This window comes from Conger conger, chromosome 6, assembly GCF_963514075.1.
Source record: "Conger conger chromosome 6, fConCon1.1, whole genome shotgun sequence".
Taxonomy (NCBI): domain Eukaryota; kingdom Metazoa; phylum Chordata; class Actinopteri; order Anguilliformes; family Congridae; genus Conger; species Conger conger.
Window position 1 is genome coordinate 26749122 of NC_083765.1, and position 18546 is coordinate 26767667.

The window sequence follows — 18546 nt, forward strand, 5'->3', positions numbered from 1 at the left end:
ACACGGAAACGTCGCAGACGCAATGAAATGGCTAAGTTTCCAAACCCTGCGGCCTGGAGCGCCAGTTTCCGCTCATAATGGCCCCCGTCCCTTTTTTGGTGCCGTTTAATGCTTTCTCACTAGATTTTCCAAGGAAGCCAAATGTATGCCATAATGATCAATCCAGTCAAACAGTAGGCATGTTTCCATGCACAATGTTTCTTCATTACGAATAATCTGTCCTGATTGAACACTCCAAATGAACCGTTTGCATGCACGCTGAATACATTTGATCCCATTAAGGTGTGTGTATACATGCCAAGCATTCAATCAGTATAAAACATTTTGACATGCGCAGAATGATCTACACAATACACCAAATATGCGTTGTGTATTATGTACAGTATTTGCATTTCTGCTGCCACTTTTCAGGCAGCAGTGTCAGCTGAATAAACTGTAATTATCTTGACACTATTAAACGAGAGAAGGTGAGCGCAAGAGCAGCTTTATCGCAATGCCCCAAGTTCATCCGTAAGTTTGTGAAATTGGAAATTGGCTGGGTCGGAACCACTTTTTTATTTATATTTTTTCAATGCTCTTAAGAGCAAGCAGGTAATGCATATAAGGCCTGATTTACTACGACCATCATCATGTGCAAAACCTTAAAATAATAACACGACCAATGATTGGTGCAAAACTGATACCATGACCAGTCCTTGTTCATGTATTTGGTTTGTGTGTGCTAAAAGGTCTTCCACGTGCTAAAGCTCCTAGTAAATTAGGGCCATATTGTACATGCAATGTGTACATGTGCACTTCACCCGGGTGCTCTGTGTAACCCCCACAACAGATCACAGTCACCGACCAAGGCTTCCCGCCGAAGTCCACCTCCGTCCGGGTGATCGTGAAGGTGCTGGATGAGAACGACAGCCGGCCACAGTTCCTGGAAAAGCTCTACAAGATCAAGCTCCCTGAGCGGGAGAAGCCCGAGAAGGAGAGGCTGGTCAAGAGGGACCCCGTCTACAGGGTCATCGCCTCAGACCGCGACCAGGGCCCCAATGCCGAGATATCCTACAGCATCGAGGAGGGTGACGAGCACGGGAGGTTCTTCATCGAGCCCAAAACCGGGCTGGTGTCCTCCAAGAAGTTCTCCTCAGCCGGGGAATATGACATTCTGACTGTAAGCAGCTCCGGCGTCTGTTGCCTTTTCTGCAGTTAGTCTAATGTGTGCTGCCTTCAGGCTGCTGCCGCATAGACATCATAAATGTGGGAGTGTATTATCATTATAGCTAGCTAGGTTATGTGCTCACTGTTAAGTTGAATGCCATCTGGCAGTGACTTTTCCCTCTGTGTGTCTAATCTGCCAACGTTGTCTCATAGAGAACAAAGACATCTGGTTGAGTCTTGCATTGGTCTGTCTGTGTTTTTATAAAGAGATCAGCTTTTTTTTGGCCGGCTCTTGTGATGTTGCAGGCTGGATGTCGCCGAGTGGGGTCTTTTTTTTCTTCTCTTTTTTTTACCGCTTCTCTGGTTGTCGCAGATCAAAGCCGTGGACAACGGGAGGCCCCAGAAGTCGTCCACCTGCCGGCTGCACGTGGAGTGGATCCCAAAGCCCCAGCCGTCTGCCCGGCCACTGGCCTTCGACGAGGACTCCTTCTCCTTCTCCGTCATGGAGGGCGACCCTGTGGCCCACATGGTGGGGGTCATCACCACCGAGCCCACCGACTCGCCCGTCTGGTTCGAGATCACGGGTAAGCCTGAGCCCTCCTGGATGAGGGGCCGCATGATCCGTAGACGTGTGTGTGGTGTGTGTGGTGTGTGTGTGTGTTTATGGAGGGAAAAGCTTCATCCAACCAAGGTTTCCCTCCAACAGCGTTTGGCCTGCTTTCCGAGCGTGTAAACGGCAGATAAAATGCTCAACAGCTCCTAGTTGGAAACCTCTTGTAGTGATTTCTTTGCATGGTGTAGTAACCGTTCCTGGTCTGACAGACTCGTTTCCTTTCCCCTCCTCCTAACATCCTAACTTCCCTTTTGACTGACAACTCTTTCTCTCTCTTGTCTGTTTTCTGCTTTTCCTGCTGCTTTCTTTCGGAATGTTTTTGTTGGTTTTGTTCCTCTGGATTTACAAGGAGACGAACAAGCTAAGGAAGTTTTTCACGTCGTTCAGACTGCTTGTGACCTGAACTGTACAGCAGAAGGTACTATCTGCTGAGATCTCCTAATCTGCTGGTCTGGTACATTATGAGATCTGTGGTGACGTCCCGTGGCTCTTTGTGGTGTTCATTAATCGGTGTGTTCATTGTTTGTAGCTCATAGCTGTGCAATGGTTTAGTTGTGACGTGGTGTATTAACAAATATGCATTCATGGCTAAACGTACACAGGTCTATGTAATGCCAATCTCATGTTAACATTTCATGTTATATACTTGATTGTTCTTCGTAAAGATATATGCCTAAACCTTCCTTTTAATATAAGGTTTCACTGTGCTTGTTATTGTGTGCTATTCTTTTATTTTCTTTGATTTATTTTGGATAGTTTGATGTCTGTTCTATTGACGTGGCACAGCTGAAGTAGGATGCAGAAGGCATGTAGTCGGCCAGGGTTGTGCGTAGGTGTGAGACTCACCTTCTCTGTGGCTGACTCGATGATGATGTTCCTTTTAATCTCCTGTCAATTTTCATTGTGTAAACCAGGTGGCAACCATGACAGCCGCTTTGACGTGGGCAAGGGCAGCGGCACCATCATCGTCGCCAGACCCCTCGACGCCGAGCAGAAATCAAATTACAACCTGACAGTGGAGGCAACAGATGGAACCAAATCTATCAGCACCCAGGTAATTGAATTGCTAATGAAATGTTTATAGAAAGTGGAATTTGTCGCAGAATCCCTCTGTGGACATTTGGGGGCCGTGTAGTGAGGACGGACTCATTATGCGGAGCGAAGGGGTGGCATAAAAACTGAACAAAACTGGGGAGGAAATAGAAAATGGCAGTATTGTGCTGTTTATGAAATGATCAGGCAGCTCGTGAAACGCCAGCTTTTCCAATGCAAATCCTTCTGCCGTTTTGATGGTTGCATTCCAGTCTTTTCTCTCATTCAGGTTTATATGAAATGATTATTCATGCAGAAAGTAAATTCGGGCTGAAATTCCCCTTGTTTCTTTTTCTCAGTGGGTATATGAACCATTGTCAACTCATTTATCTCCCAGAAATGAGTTGGGTGAGGATGGCGTTCCTTGACTTTGCCGTTCCCCTTTGTTTTCTGACTCCTGTGTTTCATGTGTGGGATGTGGTGTCTGCCAGTGCCCTGGTTCTTCAGCCTTGTGGGCTGGATTTGATGGGCTGAGTCTGGCTGTGTTTGTCAGGCTATTAAAATCGTTCAGTCCTCTGCAAAGCTGGCTTTCGGTGCTGCGCTGAATTAGAAACAGAAAATAAAATCAAGGAACCTGGGGGTCCCACTTAAGAACAATTATAGCCATGTTCAGCATAACCACATCTGAGACGTGTCTTTTAAATTAATTAGAAACTTAATTTGTGCAGGTGTTTTGTTCAGCCTGAATACTCAACTGAATTTCTGTTGTTTTGCTGGGATGCCTCCATCTGTACCTTTTCCTCAAGGATATATGGGCAGTGTTCCCCATCTGTGGCAGTTCCTGACCCAAACACAGGCCAACATTGTATTTGCATTATAATTATGCAAATGTGTGGGGTACGGTGTAACATTAAAAATGGATTAAGTGCTTCACTTAGAAACCTGAAAGTGCCTGTATTTGATTGTCATTATTTTGTGCAATTTCTGGTGAATAAAGGTTTCTGTCCAAATGCATGTCCCTCTGTAATTACTTTTGGATAATAACGCATTGCTCTCCTGGCTGGGAAAGGACAGTCTAATGCAGGTGTTATTCACAGCTGTGGCATTAGGAATGGATTGTGAATGTGGATTTGGGTTGTCCTTTAAGCAGGCTTGTCTCTCCGTGTGAATCAAGAGGAGCTTTCTGTTTGCCAGCTTCCCTCCAAGGAAAAAGCGCTACGATGACCTTTTCCATAAAGCATGTCGATGAAAGTGTGACCACTTGTCCAATTCGAGCACCCTCGACTTGCATATCAGTCATTCCTTTCTCCGAAAGGAACGAAACGGAATGATAAGAGGCAGTTGCATTTCTGGCTGGGAAACGATGTTATGCCTTTTTAACAGGTGCCGGATCACTTGTAGCATTTTGCAGGGCCCCGAAGCCGTCAGACCAGATCAGCCCCAGCCACAGAGCCCAGACAGAGAACGTTTATTTCAGTTTGTCTGGACGGAGTCCTTTCCGTCATTCGCTGGCTCTCGCGTTTATGAAATGCGTGGTCCCCCTTCGGCAGCCCCTGCGTGTTTATATTAATAACCGCGCTGTTTACAGACCAGACGCCCTCATACAGGTCTGCCTGCAGCTCCCCAGCCTTCCAGCACACGCACCGCTGCTGTTCTCCGAGCAAAACGTCAAAACCAGGCACCAAGTCTGTTTGTGCTCAAAAGACCCTGCGGCCTCTTACTTGGGGCATTAACCCCTGTGACCAGTCACGTTTAAATATGTGTGGATTTTATAATGTGTAATGAGTAGCTTACATGCTACTCTCTTTTCCTGCCTGCCTCCTAGCCAAGCCTTCAGGACCAGAATGGAAATATGTAAGTCTGTTGCTATATCCTGATACATACAATATGCATATCTGTGTATTGTATTCAAATTTATTGCATGAACTGGGTCAGTCGGCCTGGCTCTCGACACCTCCCTGCATAGTTCATGGGTCCATACGCTCTGCGGCTGTCCGGGTCATCGGTGAGAAATGAGGATCGTGTTTTCGTATGACCCACCTGTGTATATAATGGTAAAATGATGTACCGCTGACTGTATGGGCCTACCCTGTGGCTTTTGCTCCTGGGCACACCCGCAGTGTCCCCAGCCTGCTTTGGCTGAAAGCCATCTTTGCTAAAATCCTGTTATGACCAAACGGTGAAGCGACAGACCAAATGGAAAATGAACAGAGACCGTATGGGAAAAGGAACAGGAAAGGGAAAAGCCATACAGTCTCCAGAACAGGCCTTATCTTTTTTCCAGACCGCAGTGCAGCTGCTTATGGTTTTGGAGTTCATCATTGCCCTGGGCTTCTCGTCCATTTCTTGAGAATGTCGAGGGTTTTCTGTTTGTTTGTACGTGTGTTTGTAAGAGTGCAGGAGGTTTATGGGGCCTACCGCACTACATCCGGACCCAGCTGTATTTCAGGAGTGCTGCAGGTTTTGTAGATACAGTTTGTTCCTCTCATCACCTTCATATTAACATAGGCTGTAAAGGAAACCGGCTCAAATATTTGCCCTTCATTACACAAAAAAGCTGCTTTTGATGTGGTCTTGATTAGTCTTTTTATCATCGTTTGTTTTCTATATCATCACCTTAGTTATTATCTGGTCTTTTTTATAATTGAACATAGGGATCATTAAACACAATTAAATACAGCAGTACATAATTGTGTCTTACCATTTTAATATTCTTGCCATGACTAAGTGATATCCAAATATTTCTGTATCTTCCATGTGCCTTTTCATTTCATTTTGATTTAATTTGTAAACCTGTGTTCATCTCTGCACTGTTCCAAAGCACAGGCTTTTCATATTATATTCAGAAACTCACTCGTTCGTTGAATATCTGTCCCCACTTCCACCTCCATTTAGAATGAATCAGTTTTTCATCTTTTCAGAAAATCTGCAATTGGGATTACAGCGAATTTCTGAACGTCTGTGCGCTCAGAAGCGTATATGCATATAGATACACATATATGAAAAAGATTTTTCCATCACAACCAAATGGCACTCTGTACGGGAACAGCCAGCGTGTTGCCAAACAGACATAAACCCCAAAGCAGATTAGAGCCGAGATACAAACTTATTTTTGTAATAACATGCTGTTTGCTTCTGCGCTCGGAAAGCGGGGAAGTTTAATCAAATTCCGTGCTATGCCGCATTAGATCTGTCCGTTACGGAGAGAACCTTGTGGAACACTTCCAATTCTTATCGGTTTAAAAATGGGTCTTATGTGCCATCTGCACTCTGACTGGCAGGCTCATTCTCTCCCTCCATCTCTCCCTCCCTCCTCCTCTCTATCGCTCCCTCCCGCCTCATGTTACAGGTGCCAAGCCACATTTTCTTTCTCCTCCATCAAAAGAACCACATTTGACAGATATTGAATTCATGGACGTTCATGAATAGACTTCACTACAACAGAAAATGGGTAGCTGGCTGGCCTGGCCAGTCGCACAAAATCAAGATTAGCCACCTTCATTTTCAACGGGAATCCTGTCTGCAATTTCTGTTTCGTTTATTTTTGGCTCATGCCTGCCACCTGGCAAATGGCACTGCTCACGGCGTGTTGAACTTGCAGGGGCGGCGATGTGACACATTTCATATTGAGTTCTTGGATGTGGTTAACACAGTAGGGTTGGGGGTGGTGGTGGTGGTGGTGGAAATGCGTGGAGCCACATGCACACAACAATATTTCTGCTCAATACAATATGTCAGTGTCTCGATTTCAGGTCAGTATCTTTAGGTTTCTTTTAGTTTGCAAATGAAGTTCTGTGATTGCGGTGACGTTGACAGGCTTTTGGCGAGAAGCCTGCTTATTGGGTTACATTCCACAAAGACAAAATGGCCCCCAGCTCCAGGATGGCGTTCATTCTGGGTCAGCCGATACCGCTCCGCATTCCACTGTGGGCACCTCACCATCAGGCCCTGTGCCAGGCGGCCAGGACCCCATACAGTCCCCCACACAACTGCCTTAAAGCAGGAGGGAGCCTTCTCAATCTCTCTCTCTCCTGCATTCTCTTTGCTCTTCTGTTTTGTTCTGATCACGCTCTCCTCTTTCTCTTGCTATTCCAGTCCCCTCCCTCCCTCTCACTGCTTTCTTTTTTCTTCCTCTTGCTCTCCCTCTCTCTCTTCCCACCCCTGCAAAACCCTTAGGTTCTGTCCCTTGCCCTTCACCACCACTCATAATGGACATGAATCTCCTGTGTACATATCTCTCCACAGTCTAAAAATGGGTCCGTTAAGCCTTTTCATCGTGCGGTATGGCTGCGCCTGTCTCTGAGTGGTGATGTGTATGACATGCTCGTTCAGTCCCTTAGAGACCCCCGCAGAAGGGAGCCTTCTGGGAACGGGGGAATATAGACGGGTGTGGGGAAAAAATTGCACTTGGGGGCACTCAAAACCCTGTGGAGCCACAGCGTTGAACATGTTCAACGCAACTGGGGGAGATCCCCTCCTACCATCTCTTCTTTCGTCCCTCGCTTTGATTTCGTTTTTCTGTTTGAAAGGCACTTGCAGATGATGGTATGTGGGTGGAGTTGAGGGCTTCGTCACAAAGTTGTTGGACTCAGGCAGTGTTTCTGTGTTCCACATTAATTTTCTTTATTTGAAGATTAGAAAAACGTTTTCCTTCTGAAATGCTCTCAGTAAGGGAGTATTGAAAACAAATGTGATTTGGGAAAGTGAGATCTTATTTTTGCATGCATCACACTGAATATTTTCTCATTTTTTAAAATGGTTTGTTGGATGTAATATCAGTGCCAAATGTGTCTTGAGAAGTGTGTTTCACTCTTACTGATATACCTTATGAAATTTGAGTAAATTTTGGTCCATATTTCTCTAAAAAGAGTAGCTTATATAAGTGGCCTATATATAGTGGCATGTGGAGTGTGGGGAGGAGGAATTTTGATTGTGTGAAGTGAAACATTTTACTTACTAAAATTTTATATGAAAATTACTCAGTCAGATTTTTGCTTTAAGCATTTTTTTCGAATGAATTAACTGTTGAATTAATGTCACATAAATGCCTCTGCTAGTGACTTAAACTGCACAAATGTGGGCAAGATCAACTAAGCAAGCAAGAGATGTGTTTTTATTAAATTTTTACCTCCCCCCCCCCCCCCCCCCAACAGGTGCTTATCCGGGTGATCGATACCAACAACCATCGGCCGCAGTTCTCCCAGCCCAAGTACGAGATCAGCATTCCCGAGGACACGCCCCCGGAGACGGAGGTGCTGCGGATCAGCGCCACGGACCAGGACGAGAAGAACAAGCTGACCTTCACCCTCCTGAGCAGCACCGACCCCTTCAGCCTGCGCAAGTTCCGTCTGGACCCGGGGACGGGCCTGCTCTACACGGCCGAGCGACTGGACCACGAGGCCATGCGCAGGCACACCCTCACTGTCATGGTACGGTCGCGTTCCGGTCATGCTGCGGTCATGCTGCGGTCATGCTGCGGTCACGCTCCGGTCACATTCCGGTCACAATATAGTCTTGCTCCAGCTTGACTCTTCTCCACGCAGAGCCCCTGTTGCCGACGAGCACCTGACAGTGTGGGTCAAAGGCCAGAGAGGATATTAGCTGATAACTTCATCTCATTTTTTAATTAAACGACCTTCACAGTTTCCCAATCCCTCCCCCCCCACCTTCTCCCCCTTCCTATGCTTCATTAACTTTAATTGAAATGTTTTGCATACAAATTAAATAAACTCCACTTGTTTTCTTCTTTGCTTTTAATCCATTCATTCACTCATCTGAGTCTGGTGCCGTTTTCAGGTTCGCGACCAAGACATCCCAGTGAAACGCAACCTGGTGAGGGTCATTGTGGATGTGGAGGACACCAATGACAATGCGCCCTGGTTCATCGGCGCCCCCTACGTGGGCCGGGTGTTTGAGTCCGCCTCCCTGGGCTCTGCGGTGCTGCAGGTCACTGCCCTGGACAAAGACAAGGGCTCCAACGCTGAGATTCTGTACAGCATAGAGTCAGGTACGCACGCACACACACACACGTGTCCGCCCTCACACGCATACAAACACGCGCACTCACACACACTCGTGTGCTCACCCTCACACACACAAACACGCTGGCTCACTGACTGGAATGCCCATGCTCACACACACTATGCTGGCACATAGACAAACACACATACTTGCATGCCTGCCCTCATACACACAAACTTGCTGGCAAGCCTGCCTGCATGCATGCATGCATACACACACACACGCACACACACACACACACACGAAAATGAAAATGAGTTTACCCACACCACTTACACAGAAAGGAATGCGCTGTGCCACATTGTCATCCATTCCCAGAATTCCATCCCCATTGACCCCCGCAAGCCTCATAATACAGTGCGTTGTTGACCACTACATTTGGGTTGGTGAGTGGACAGCTACAGATGATGCATTCGTGCCATCCAGAGGCCGCCATAGCTCTCTGCCAACGCACGGGGGCCTGCCATGAATGGCGGGTTTAGTGTTGGTGAGAAGAGTCAAGGGGGGTTCCTGGGTCCGTGGGAGGCCCACAGGAAGCGGCCCTGCTCTTTCCCACCATTGTCAAATAGATAAACAATGCTGTCAGGGTGGGGGTGTAGGGTGGCTGCCGGCCATTTTGGTGGAAAGATTCTGTCTGGGACGCGCATTGCTGAGATGTTTGGGATGACTGAAGATAATTGGAGCTGAGACGCGCAGGAAGAATCTGTTTGAATCCAAGCAGGCCGCAACAATTATGGAGAGGACAAGCCACATTTCCAACTATCATTGATTAGTTTCAAGCCTTTGCTGTGAACAAATAAATAAAAAGGAATTTAATAAAAAGCTTCTAATTGCTTTTATGTTTATGGTATGAAAAGAGACGTTGATGTGCAATTACATGATCATTTAAAAATGTTAATCTGCTGCTATTTCCATATTTAGAAAATAAAGAAATATGTTGCTACTGGGAGTTGTTAGTTATGACTTTGCTTCTGATGTTTTCATGGTTTTAATTTAATTTGCAAGCATTATGAAGACTTTAATATTGAGATGCAGGCATATTCTTTTGGTGTATTTTCTTATGTTTTTTTAATATAATGTACTTTTTTCCCTATAGGAAATGTTGCCAATTCATTTGCCATCGATCCAGTCCTGGGAACCATAACTGTGTCAAAGGAGCTTGATCGCCGCAGCAGGAGCCAGTTTGAGCTGTCTGTGAAAGCATCAGATAAAGGAACCCCTCCATTGAGTACCACAGCTACTGTCCACATTGAAGTCACAATCTCTGACAATGCCGCCCCCAGGTTCGCCGAGAGGGAGTTCTCGGCAGAAGTCGGCGAAAGCGTGCCGGTTGGCAGCTTCGTAAGCCTGGTCATGGCGTCCAGCCAGTCTTCAGTCTTCTACCAGATCAAGGATGGGAACATTGATGGTGCATTCGACATCAACCCCAACTCTGGCGTGGTGGTTACCCAGAAGGCGCTGGACTACGAGGTTCGACCCTCCTATAAACTTAGTGTGCAGGGCACCAACATGGCAGGACTGTCGAGCAACGCCACGCTCCTGGTTCACCTGAGAGACGAGAATGATAACGCTCCCACCTTCGCCCAGGCTGTGTTCACTGGGGTAGTCAGCGAGACTGCTCCTGTCAACAGTGTGGTTTTGACAGAGGACAACACGCCACTGGTGATCCGTGCCACAGATGCTGACCGGGATGCTAATGCCATGCTAGTTTACCACATCGTTGAGCCCTTTGCCCATAACTACTTTGCCATTGACTCCAGCACAGGGGCCATCCGAACCACCACTAGTCTGGACTATGAGCAGAGGACTGATTTCCATTTCACTGTGCAAGTTCATGATATGGGGATGCCTCGCCTCTTTGCCGACATCGCAGCCAATGTGACGATCCGAGTCATTGACGTCAATGACTGCGCTCCACGGTTCAACCAAGACCTTTATGAGACTTCCCTCATCGTACCCACTTACAGAGGGGTGCAGGTGATTGCTGTGAACGCCACCGATGCAGACTCCGGCCCCAACACCAAGCTCATCTTCTCCATCTCAGAGGGCAACATTGGGGACAAGTTTAAGATGGACCTGAGTTCAGGTGTCATTTCCATGCAGAACGTCACCCAGCTGAGGAGCAGGTATGAGCTGAGGGTGAGGGTGTCTGACGGGAGATTTGCTAGCACTGCCACGGTGAAAATCAACATCCGGGAGAACAAGGAGAGCAGCCTGATGTTCACCCAGAGCTCATATACTGCCTCTGTCATTGAAAACTCTCCCATAAAGAAAACGCTTGCAGTCATAGCCACAGTGGGAAACCAGGTGAACGAGCCTCTGTTCTACACCATCTTAAACCCAGATGAAAGGTTCCAAATTGGCCGCACATCTGGCGTGCTGTCAACCACGGGCGTGCCCTTTGACCGAGAAGAACGGGATTCATACGATGTGGTCGTGGAGGTGACAAGGGAAAAGAGATCCTCTGGTCTTGCTCATGTGGTCATAACGGTGACTATCGAGGATGACAATGATAACCCACCCATGTTTGTCAATCTGCCCTATCATGCACTGGTGCAGGTGGATGCCGAGGTAGGCCAGGCCATCAGACAAGTAACCGCTGTAGACGGAGACATTGGCAGAAATGCCGAGATCCACTACTACCTAAGGGAGCATCATGACTACTTCAAGATAAGCCCTGTGGGTGAAATCTCCCTGAAGAAGCCATTTGAGCGGGAGACCCTGAAAACAGAGTTTGTGGTCCACATTGTAGCCGAAGATGGCGGAGAACCTGCCCTTTCGGCAGAAGTGGAGGTGCCGATTACAGTTGTGAACAAGGCTGTGCCGGTCTTTGAAAGGCCCTTCTACAGCATTGAGATCCCAGAGAGCATCCAGCTGCTCACTCCTGTGGTGCATGTTCAGGCTAACAACTCAGAGGGCCCCCGCATTGTGTACACCATCTCCGAGGGGGATCCACTCAGCCAGTTCACAATCAACTTCAACACGGGGGTTGTGCATGTGGTGCGGCCTTTAGATTTTGAGACCCATCCCGCTTACAAGCTGAGCGTCAGGGCCACAGACTCCCTGACAGGGGCTCACTCCGATGTCTTTGTTGATATCATCCTTGAGGACGTCAATGACAACACCCCGGAATTCTTAGCTAAGGCCTACAGCGGCAATGTGTCGGAGGCCTCCGTCATTGGCACCTCTGTGCTGCAGGTGGCGGCCAGGGACGCAGACACAGGCAACAATAAGGCACTTTTCTACCAGCTGCTGGAAGACGGGGATGGAAGCTCCGACTACTTCAGCATCGACCGCGACAGCGGGATCATCTGGACAGCCCGTGTGCTAGACCATGAGGAGCAGCCAAGACACCGGCTGACCGTGAGAGCTGTGGATGGAGGGGTTCCCGCTCTCTCCAGTGAGGTTGAGGTATTTGTTGACGTTACCGACCTGAACGACAACCCGCCAGCCTTCACACAGCGTCTTTACGAAGCCACCGTTGGTGAGCTAGCTCCCCGTGGCCACTTCATCTCGCTCGTGCAGGCCTCTGATGCTGACAGCTCAGATGCTGGCAAGCTGGAATTTGTAATCCTGTCCGGGAATGAGGACCAGAACTTTGCCATCGACCACAAGACGGGAGCGATTTCTGTCTCCAATCATCGCAAGCCCACCATGGAGCCACTGTATAACCTCAACATGTCAGTTTCCGACGGTGTGTTCAGGAGCTCAGCCATGGTCAGAGTAACTGTCATTGGTGCCAACTTCCACAGCCCTGCCTTTTCTCAGCTCGATTCAGTGGTGGAGCTTGTGGAGAACTCTCCAATTGGCACACTGGTGGTGGAAGCCAAAGCAACCGATGAGGATTCTGGCACCTATGGTAAAGTGACATACTATATTGTGAATGATTTAGCCAAGGACAAGTTTTCTGTCAATGAAGAAGGGGTGATCTTCACCCAGGAGAGCCTCGACCGGGAGAATGCAGAAGAGAAGGTGATCCCCATAAGCTTGATGGCAAAAGATGGTGGAGGAAAAGTCAGCTTCTGTACTATCAATGTAATCTTGACCGACGTCAATGACAACACACCACAGTTCAGGGCGGCAGAGTACAGAGTCAACGTGGCCTCAGATGTACCGAGGGGAACCACGGTGGTACGTGTTGGGGCATCAGATGTGGACGAGGGGAGCAACGCCGACATCGCCTACTCCATCGAAGCAGAGTTGGAAAATGTGGTGGAGAACTTTGAGATACACCCCTTCAGTGGTGCTATAGTGACCAAGGAGAGCCTCATTGGGTTGGAGAATGACCTCTACTCTTTCTTTGTGCGAGCTAAGGATGCTGGGAGCCCATCCAGGCAGTCCGTGGTTCCAGTCTACATTCGCATCCTGGCCCCAGAGGTGCCGGTGCCAAAATTTGTGGAGACACACTACAGGTACTCCATCGCTGAGGACCTTCCTGTGGGCTCTGAGATAGATGTGGTGCAAGCCGAGAATGACCAAGAGGTCTTCTACAGTCTGGTGAAGGGGAACACTCCAGAGAGCAACCAGGATGAGGTGTTTGTGGTGGATCGGGACACAGGGAGGCTGAAACTGGAGAAGAGCCTGGACCATGAGACGACCAAGTGGTACCAACTCACGCTGTTGGCACAAAGTGGGCTTGAGGGTAGCCAGGTTGTGACAGCGGCTGAAGTCAACATTCAGGTGAAGGACGTCAATGACAACCGACCAGCCTTTGAGTCGGACCCTTACCGGGCTGTAGTGGTGGAGAACCTGCCAGCAGGCACCTCAGTGATCCAGGTGAAGGCGACAGACCTTGACTCTGGCACCAATGGCCAGGTGGTGTACAGCTTGGACCAGAACCAAGAGTCGGAGGGTATCCTGGAGTTATTCGCCGTCAACAGTGAGACGGGCTGGGTCACCACGTTGAAGGAGTTGGACCGGGAGCAGCAGAGCCAACACACAGTGGCGGTGGTGGCGTCCGACCGAGGAGAGAAGATCCAGCTGGTGGCCCGCGCCAAGGTGGTGGTGACTGTAGCGGACGTGAATGACAACGCGCCGCGCTTCACTGCTGAGATCTACAAAGGGACGGTGAGCGAGGATGACCCGCCGCCCAGTGGGGTCATTGCCATCCTCAGCACTACCGACGCAGACTCGGAAGAGATCAACAAGCAGGTCACCTACTTTATAACAGGTCAGTGAACACTGGGGATAAATGTCTGCTTGGGGACAGCTTGGCAAGCATTTCTTATCAGATATTATGATTAAACCCGGTTTATCAGAAGACATTATCTACAATGCGGAATATTTACATTAATTAAGGAAAACATCTCTGAAATGTACTTTTAAATTGGTAAACAGTCTTTCAATTAAAGGCTAAATTGAAAGCTTGTGTCAACTATTTGGGTCACTGCAGGGAAAAAAAGAACTGTAATTATCTCAGTAACTGAACTGTTGAACTGACTAGGGAAATGCACAACCTCTGGTATTAATTAACATGTGAATAATAATAGCAAATTTAACATCTAGAGAAATGCTCATTATTTGGCTGTGGTGTGAACTTGCTTCCTGCAGCAATTCTCACGCAAATGGCTTCCTTTTTGTTTGACACATTATGATAATATATATTTATATTTTTTTATTTTTTATTTTATTGTAAGTACAGTCTTAACCTAAGCTTATTCAGGATTGTTTTCGGGCAATGCATTTTTATGGGAATAAAACAGGAGCTGTGAATTGCTTGCAATCCTTCAAGGTGTAAGATCACAAATATGTGATTAAAATGTTCTTAACTCAACATTCTAATGCTGATGTAACGATCACTACTGTCAGTTGAAAGCAATGGAGTTCTATACTCTTCAAAGGGTTAACAGTGGAGCAATTACAAGCAGTCTGATGATTGTGGGTTCTTCTCAGGGGGAGATCCGCTGGGCCAGTTCGCCATCGAGCACACTCAGAATGAGTGGAAAGTCTCTGTGCGGAAGTCCCTGGATCGTGAGGAGAGGGATAACTACCTGCTAAACATCACCGCCACTGATGGCACATTCCTGGCCAGGGCGGTGGTGGAGGTCAAGGTCTTGGATGCTAACGACAACAGCCCAGTTTGTGAAAAGGTGCGTTCAAATAATAAAGCAATAAACATAATCGATATACACTCAGTGAACATTTTATTAGGTATTTATTAGACTTATTTTCTACTGCTGTAGCCTATCCACTTAGAGTTGTGTATTCAGAGCTACTCTTCTGCATACCACTGTTGTAATGTGTGGTTATTTGCGTTACTGTCACCTTCCTGTCAGCTTTGACCAGTCTAACCATTCTCCTCTGACGTCTCATTAACGAGGCGTTTCAGAACTGCTGCTCACTGCATTTAGTGTGCGTGAAAATCCCAGGAGATCAGCAGTTACTGAGATACTCAAACCACCCTGTCTGCCACCAACAATCAAAGAACACTTAGAACAGTCAAAGTCACTTTGATCACATTTTCCCCCATTCTGATGGTTGACGTCAATGTTAACTGAAGCTCCTGACCCGTAGCTACATGATTGTTTGCATTGCACTGCTGCCACACAATTGGCTGATTAGATAATCTTATGAATAAGTAGGTGTAATAAAGTAAAAATGGTCCTAATAAAGTGCTCGGTGAACGTATATTGGCATGTAGTGGTATTTCGTAAAGCAATTCAACATATCTGCTGTTCAGGAGAGTACTGTGAAAGAACAACATCGTTTCAGGGGTGCTTTTATCATAATTGAGCCCACACTATAATGTCGTCCATCCCAACCACTCACCCTGAAGAATGAAATTCAGCTTTTCACTGCTTTTACTGCAGTTTGTCTGAGTTTTTGGTGTGAATATTTTTGTTTTGGTTTCGCGGTTTAAAATGCATTTTGTGTCTTTTTTAGCATTTGAGACTGAACTCTGTTCTTTGTCTCGTCTCCTCTGTTCCCTCTATTTTCTCTTTCGATGCAGGCTTTCTATGCAGAGTCTGTTCCTGAAGACGCACCTGAAGGTAGACTCATCCTGCAGGTGTTGGCTACTGATGCTGACATTCGCTCCAATGGCCACATTTCATACCACCTTCTGGGACCAGGGTCTGAGCACTTCAGCATAGACTCCGAGACAGGTAGGATTCACAGAAATGAGCCAGTCATGCTGTGTTTGTGTGAGCATGTGTGTCTGTGCGCGTGTGTATGTGTGTGCCGCAATGGCCTGTATACGCAATGGTGTGTTCAAAGCCTGTGAAGAGTTAGTTTTTTCAGTATTTTCTTGCCCCACCACACATCATGTACTTCTTTATACAAACATGCCTCACTGAACCACACAAATTAATGAAAACAATTCCAAAGAATAAGCCTTCTCTGATGCCTGGTACATTGGTTTTACCTCTTACATTTCTGCCGTACCCCTTCCCACCCCTGCAAGTTCCTCCCCATGCATTAATAATGTACAGTACATATGATGCCACATGGCACACACACCTCTCTGAGGCAGTCATCTATTCTGCTCCACCTTTTTATGATTCTCTGGTCACACCCCCACCCTTCAATGGTCTCTCTCTCCCCCTCTCCCTCTCCCTCTCTCTCATTGAAAATGTCAGTACTATGAATTTGCATTTTTTCTTTTTTCTTTCTTTACTTCTTTGGTATTAACTAGTGATCATGTGGAGACTGAGCACCATTGTCATGGCTAGACAGTTCGATTACATTTAAAAGGTGAATTGGTAGTGTCTTATTTAGCATGCCCTGGTCCCTCTCCCTCTCTGTGATGCGGTGAATCTCTGCAGAACCACAGCAGAGTTTTCACAGCATTGTATCCTCACCTAAACGAAAGTCAATTTGTGCCCTTCCCTTTGATATTGGATTTAGGATAACTGGGGCATTGAATGTGTGCTGCAGTTTTTGAAGTGGGATGTATCAGGAGAATTGTGGGCAGGGTTGTAAATGTATAAAGGAAGGATTGTACAGTAGGATGGCAGGATTTTCTACTTATTGGAAGTTTTTGCAAAGCTGGCCGCTCCATTTCCCTTGACGTGTCTCTTTTTCTCTTAGAGATGCTTATAGCTGCCAGAAATATTGCTCTGCTCCGTTTTTTTATTTTATTTGTGAAAACCGTTGCTTTCAGGAATTAATTTTGCTCCTCAGCCACATTGGGGAAAATGCTGTAGGCGCTCAGCCACACCAATAACCTATGAGGTTGGTGGAAACATTATTTTGGTTCATTAGGTTTCCAGTTTGAGGTTTTCTTTGCTGTTATCTTTCTTCTGACTTATCTCACTGGACACCCTCTGAGAACAGGGCTGGAGTAGCCAGGCCCATCATTTTACCCTGACTGGAAACTTTTAAAACATTTTTTTTTTTTGTTGTTGTTGTTTTTGTTTGTTTGTTTTGCTGAGTAAAAGACCAAATGAACAGGAGTAAAGATTACGGTGGGGTGTGAGTTGGTGGTTTTTAAAAGGCCGTTATTGTGCCCCAGTCTCCGAGAATGAGAAATGAGTACAGCCAGCCAAAAATGGCCATTGTAACAGAATGCTTTTTTACACGGTCAGGGTTTGAAATGTACCACAGGGAACAGAGCCAGGCACAGCCAGGCAGAGTTGGCTTTATTCAGAACCAGCTGATGAGTTTCATCTGCGTTTGGAGCAACATTGGCAGCGCTATTAAAGAAATCGGTCTCCGTGTGGCCACTAAGCAAGGCAAGATATGATGCTAATGAAGAGGGAAAACTGCTTTTGACTTCAGAGAGAAACACAGTCTGAATAGCATTATTTGAAAGAATAATAGAACACCCGAAGAAAGAAGTAAAAGGAGGGGGGGGGGGGGGGGACATGAAAGCATCGCACAAGATTATAACTCTAGTGTCCCTCTCTTCTGTACATTGTGGTAATTTGCGGTCTTCCTTCGTGTGCAGGTGAGGTGAAGACGCTGCAGCCCCTGGACCGCGAGGAGCAGGAAACGTACGCTCTGACCGTGCAGGCGCTGGACGGGGGAGGCCGCCACTGCGAGGCCGCCGTGCGCATCACGGTGGAGGACGTGAACGACAACCCGCCCGTCTTCACGTCCGACCCCTACGCCATCACCGTCTTCGAGAGCACCGAGCCCGGGACGTTCGTGGCACGCCTTCAGGCCACGGACCTGGACCTGGGTAAGCGGGGCCCGTCTCTGCGGTCCGTTTCTGACGCGGCACGCCTTGCCTCAAAGCGCCGAGTCCATTGTGCAGCCGTTTGAACTTATCTGCGGCAGTAGCGGCGGTTTTCAGTTCATGTTAAAAGCACCTTTTGTGAGTGGCTTCGGCTACAAGTGGCTGCAAAATGCACAATGCATTCCTTCGCAGAATTGGGTAATCCTGCTTTAGAGAGCCAGATGGTTGCAATGTACAAATGGCGTGAGTAATTTTCCATTACTAAAAGGAAAAACGCAGAGTCCCTGCCATGTGTCCACAGCGGATGGACAGCGTTCAGAGAAAATTGATTTGAATGCTTCTCTGTTGCCCTGGGAAACATATGATGTCATTAGTCTGCTGATTGCTGTGCTTGATATGTGTGGACAATGCTGTGCGTGGTGTTTTGACGGGACCACGGCACAGATCTAACCTCGGGCCCTCACTGTTCCGAACACTCGGAACGGTAGAGGGTACAGTCGGGTTTTTTGAGGAGGGGGGCACCATCTGAAAAGACATTCCACAACGACAGAAGCCCATTTTGGTAATGGCGCTCTCAGTGTGCCGACTTCCTCTGGCGGATGGGAAAGGGCACAAG

The 18546-nt window shown here is 47.4% G+C and overlaps 1 protein-coding gene across 3 annotated transcripts in view; it reads left to right on the plus strand.

Annotated features, from left to right (window-relative positions):
- fat1a (FAT atypical cadherin 1a) overlaps positions 1-18546 on the plus strand; it is a 67703-nt gene that overhangs the window by 30201 nt on the left and 18956 nt on the right. For all 3 annotated transcript variants that reach the window (XM_061244577.1, XM_061244578.1, XM_061244579.1), the window contains exons 5-13: positions 830-1159; positions 1520-1730; positions 2674-2813; positions 7945-8220; positions 8588-8798; positions 9909-13982; positions 14705-14901; positions 15762-15915; positions 17700-17933. In XM_061244577.1, coding sequence (XP_061100561.1) covers positions 830-1159; positions 1520-1730; positions 2674-2813; positions 7945-8220; positions 8588-8798; positions 9909-13982; positions 14705-14901; positions 15762-15915; positions 17700-17933 — 5827 coding nt within the window. The remainder of the gene's footprint in view (positions 1-829; positions 1160-1519; positions 1731-2673; positions 2814-7944; positions 8221-8587; positions 8799-9908; positions 13983-14704; positions 14902-15761; positions 15916-17699; positions 17934-18546) is intronic.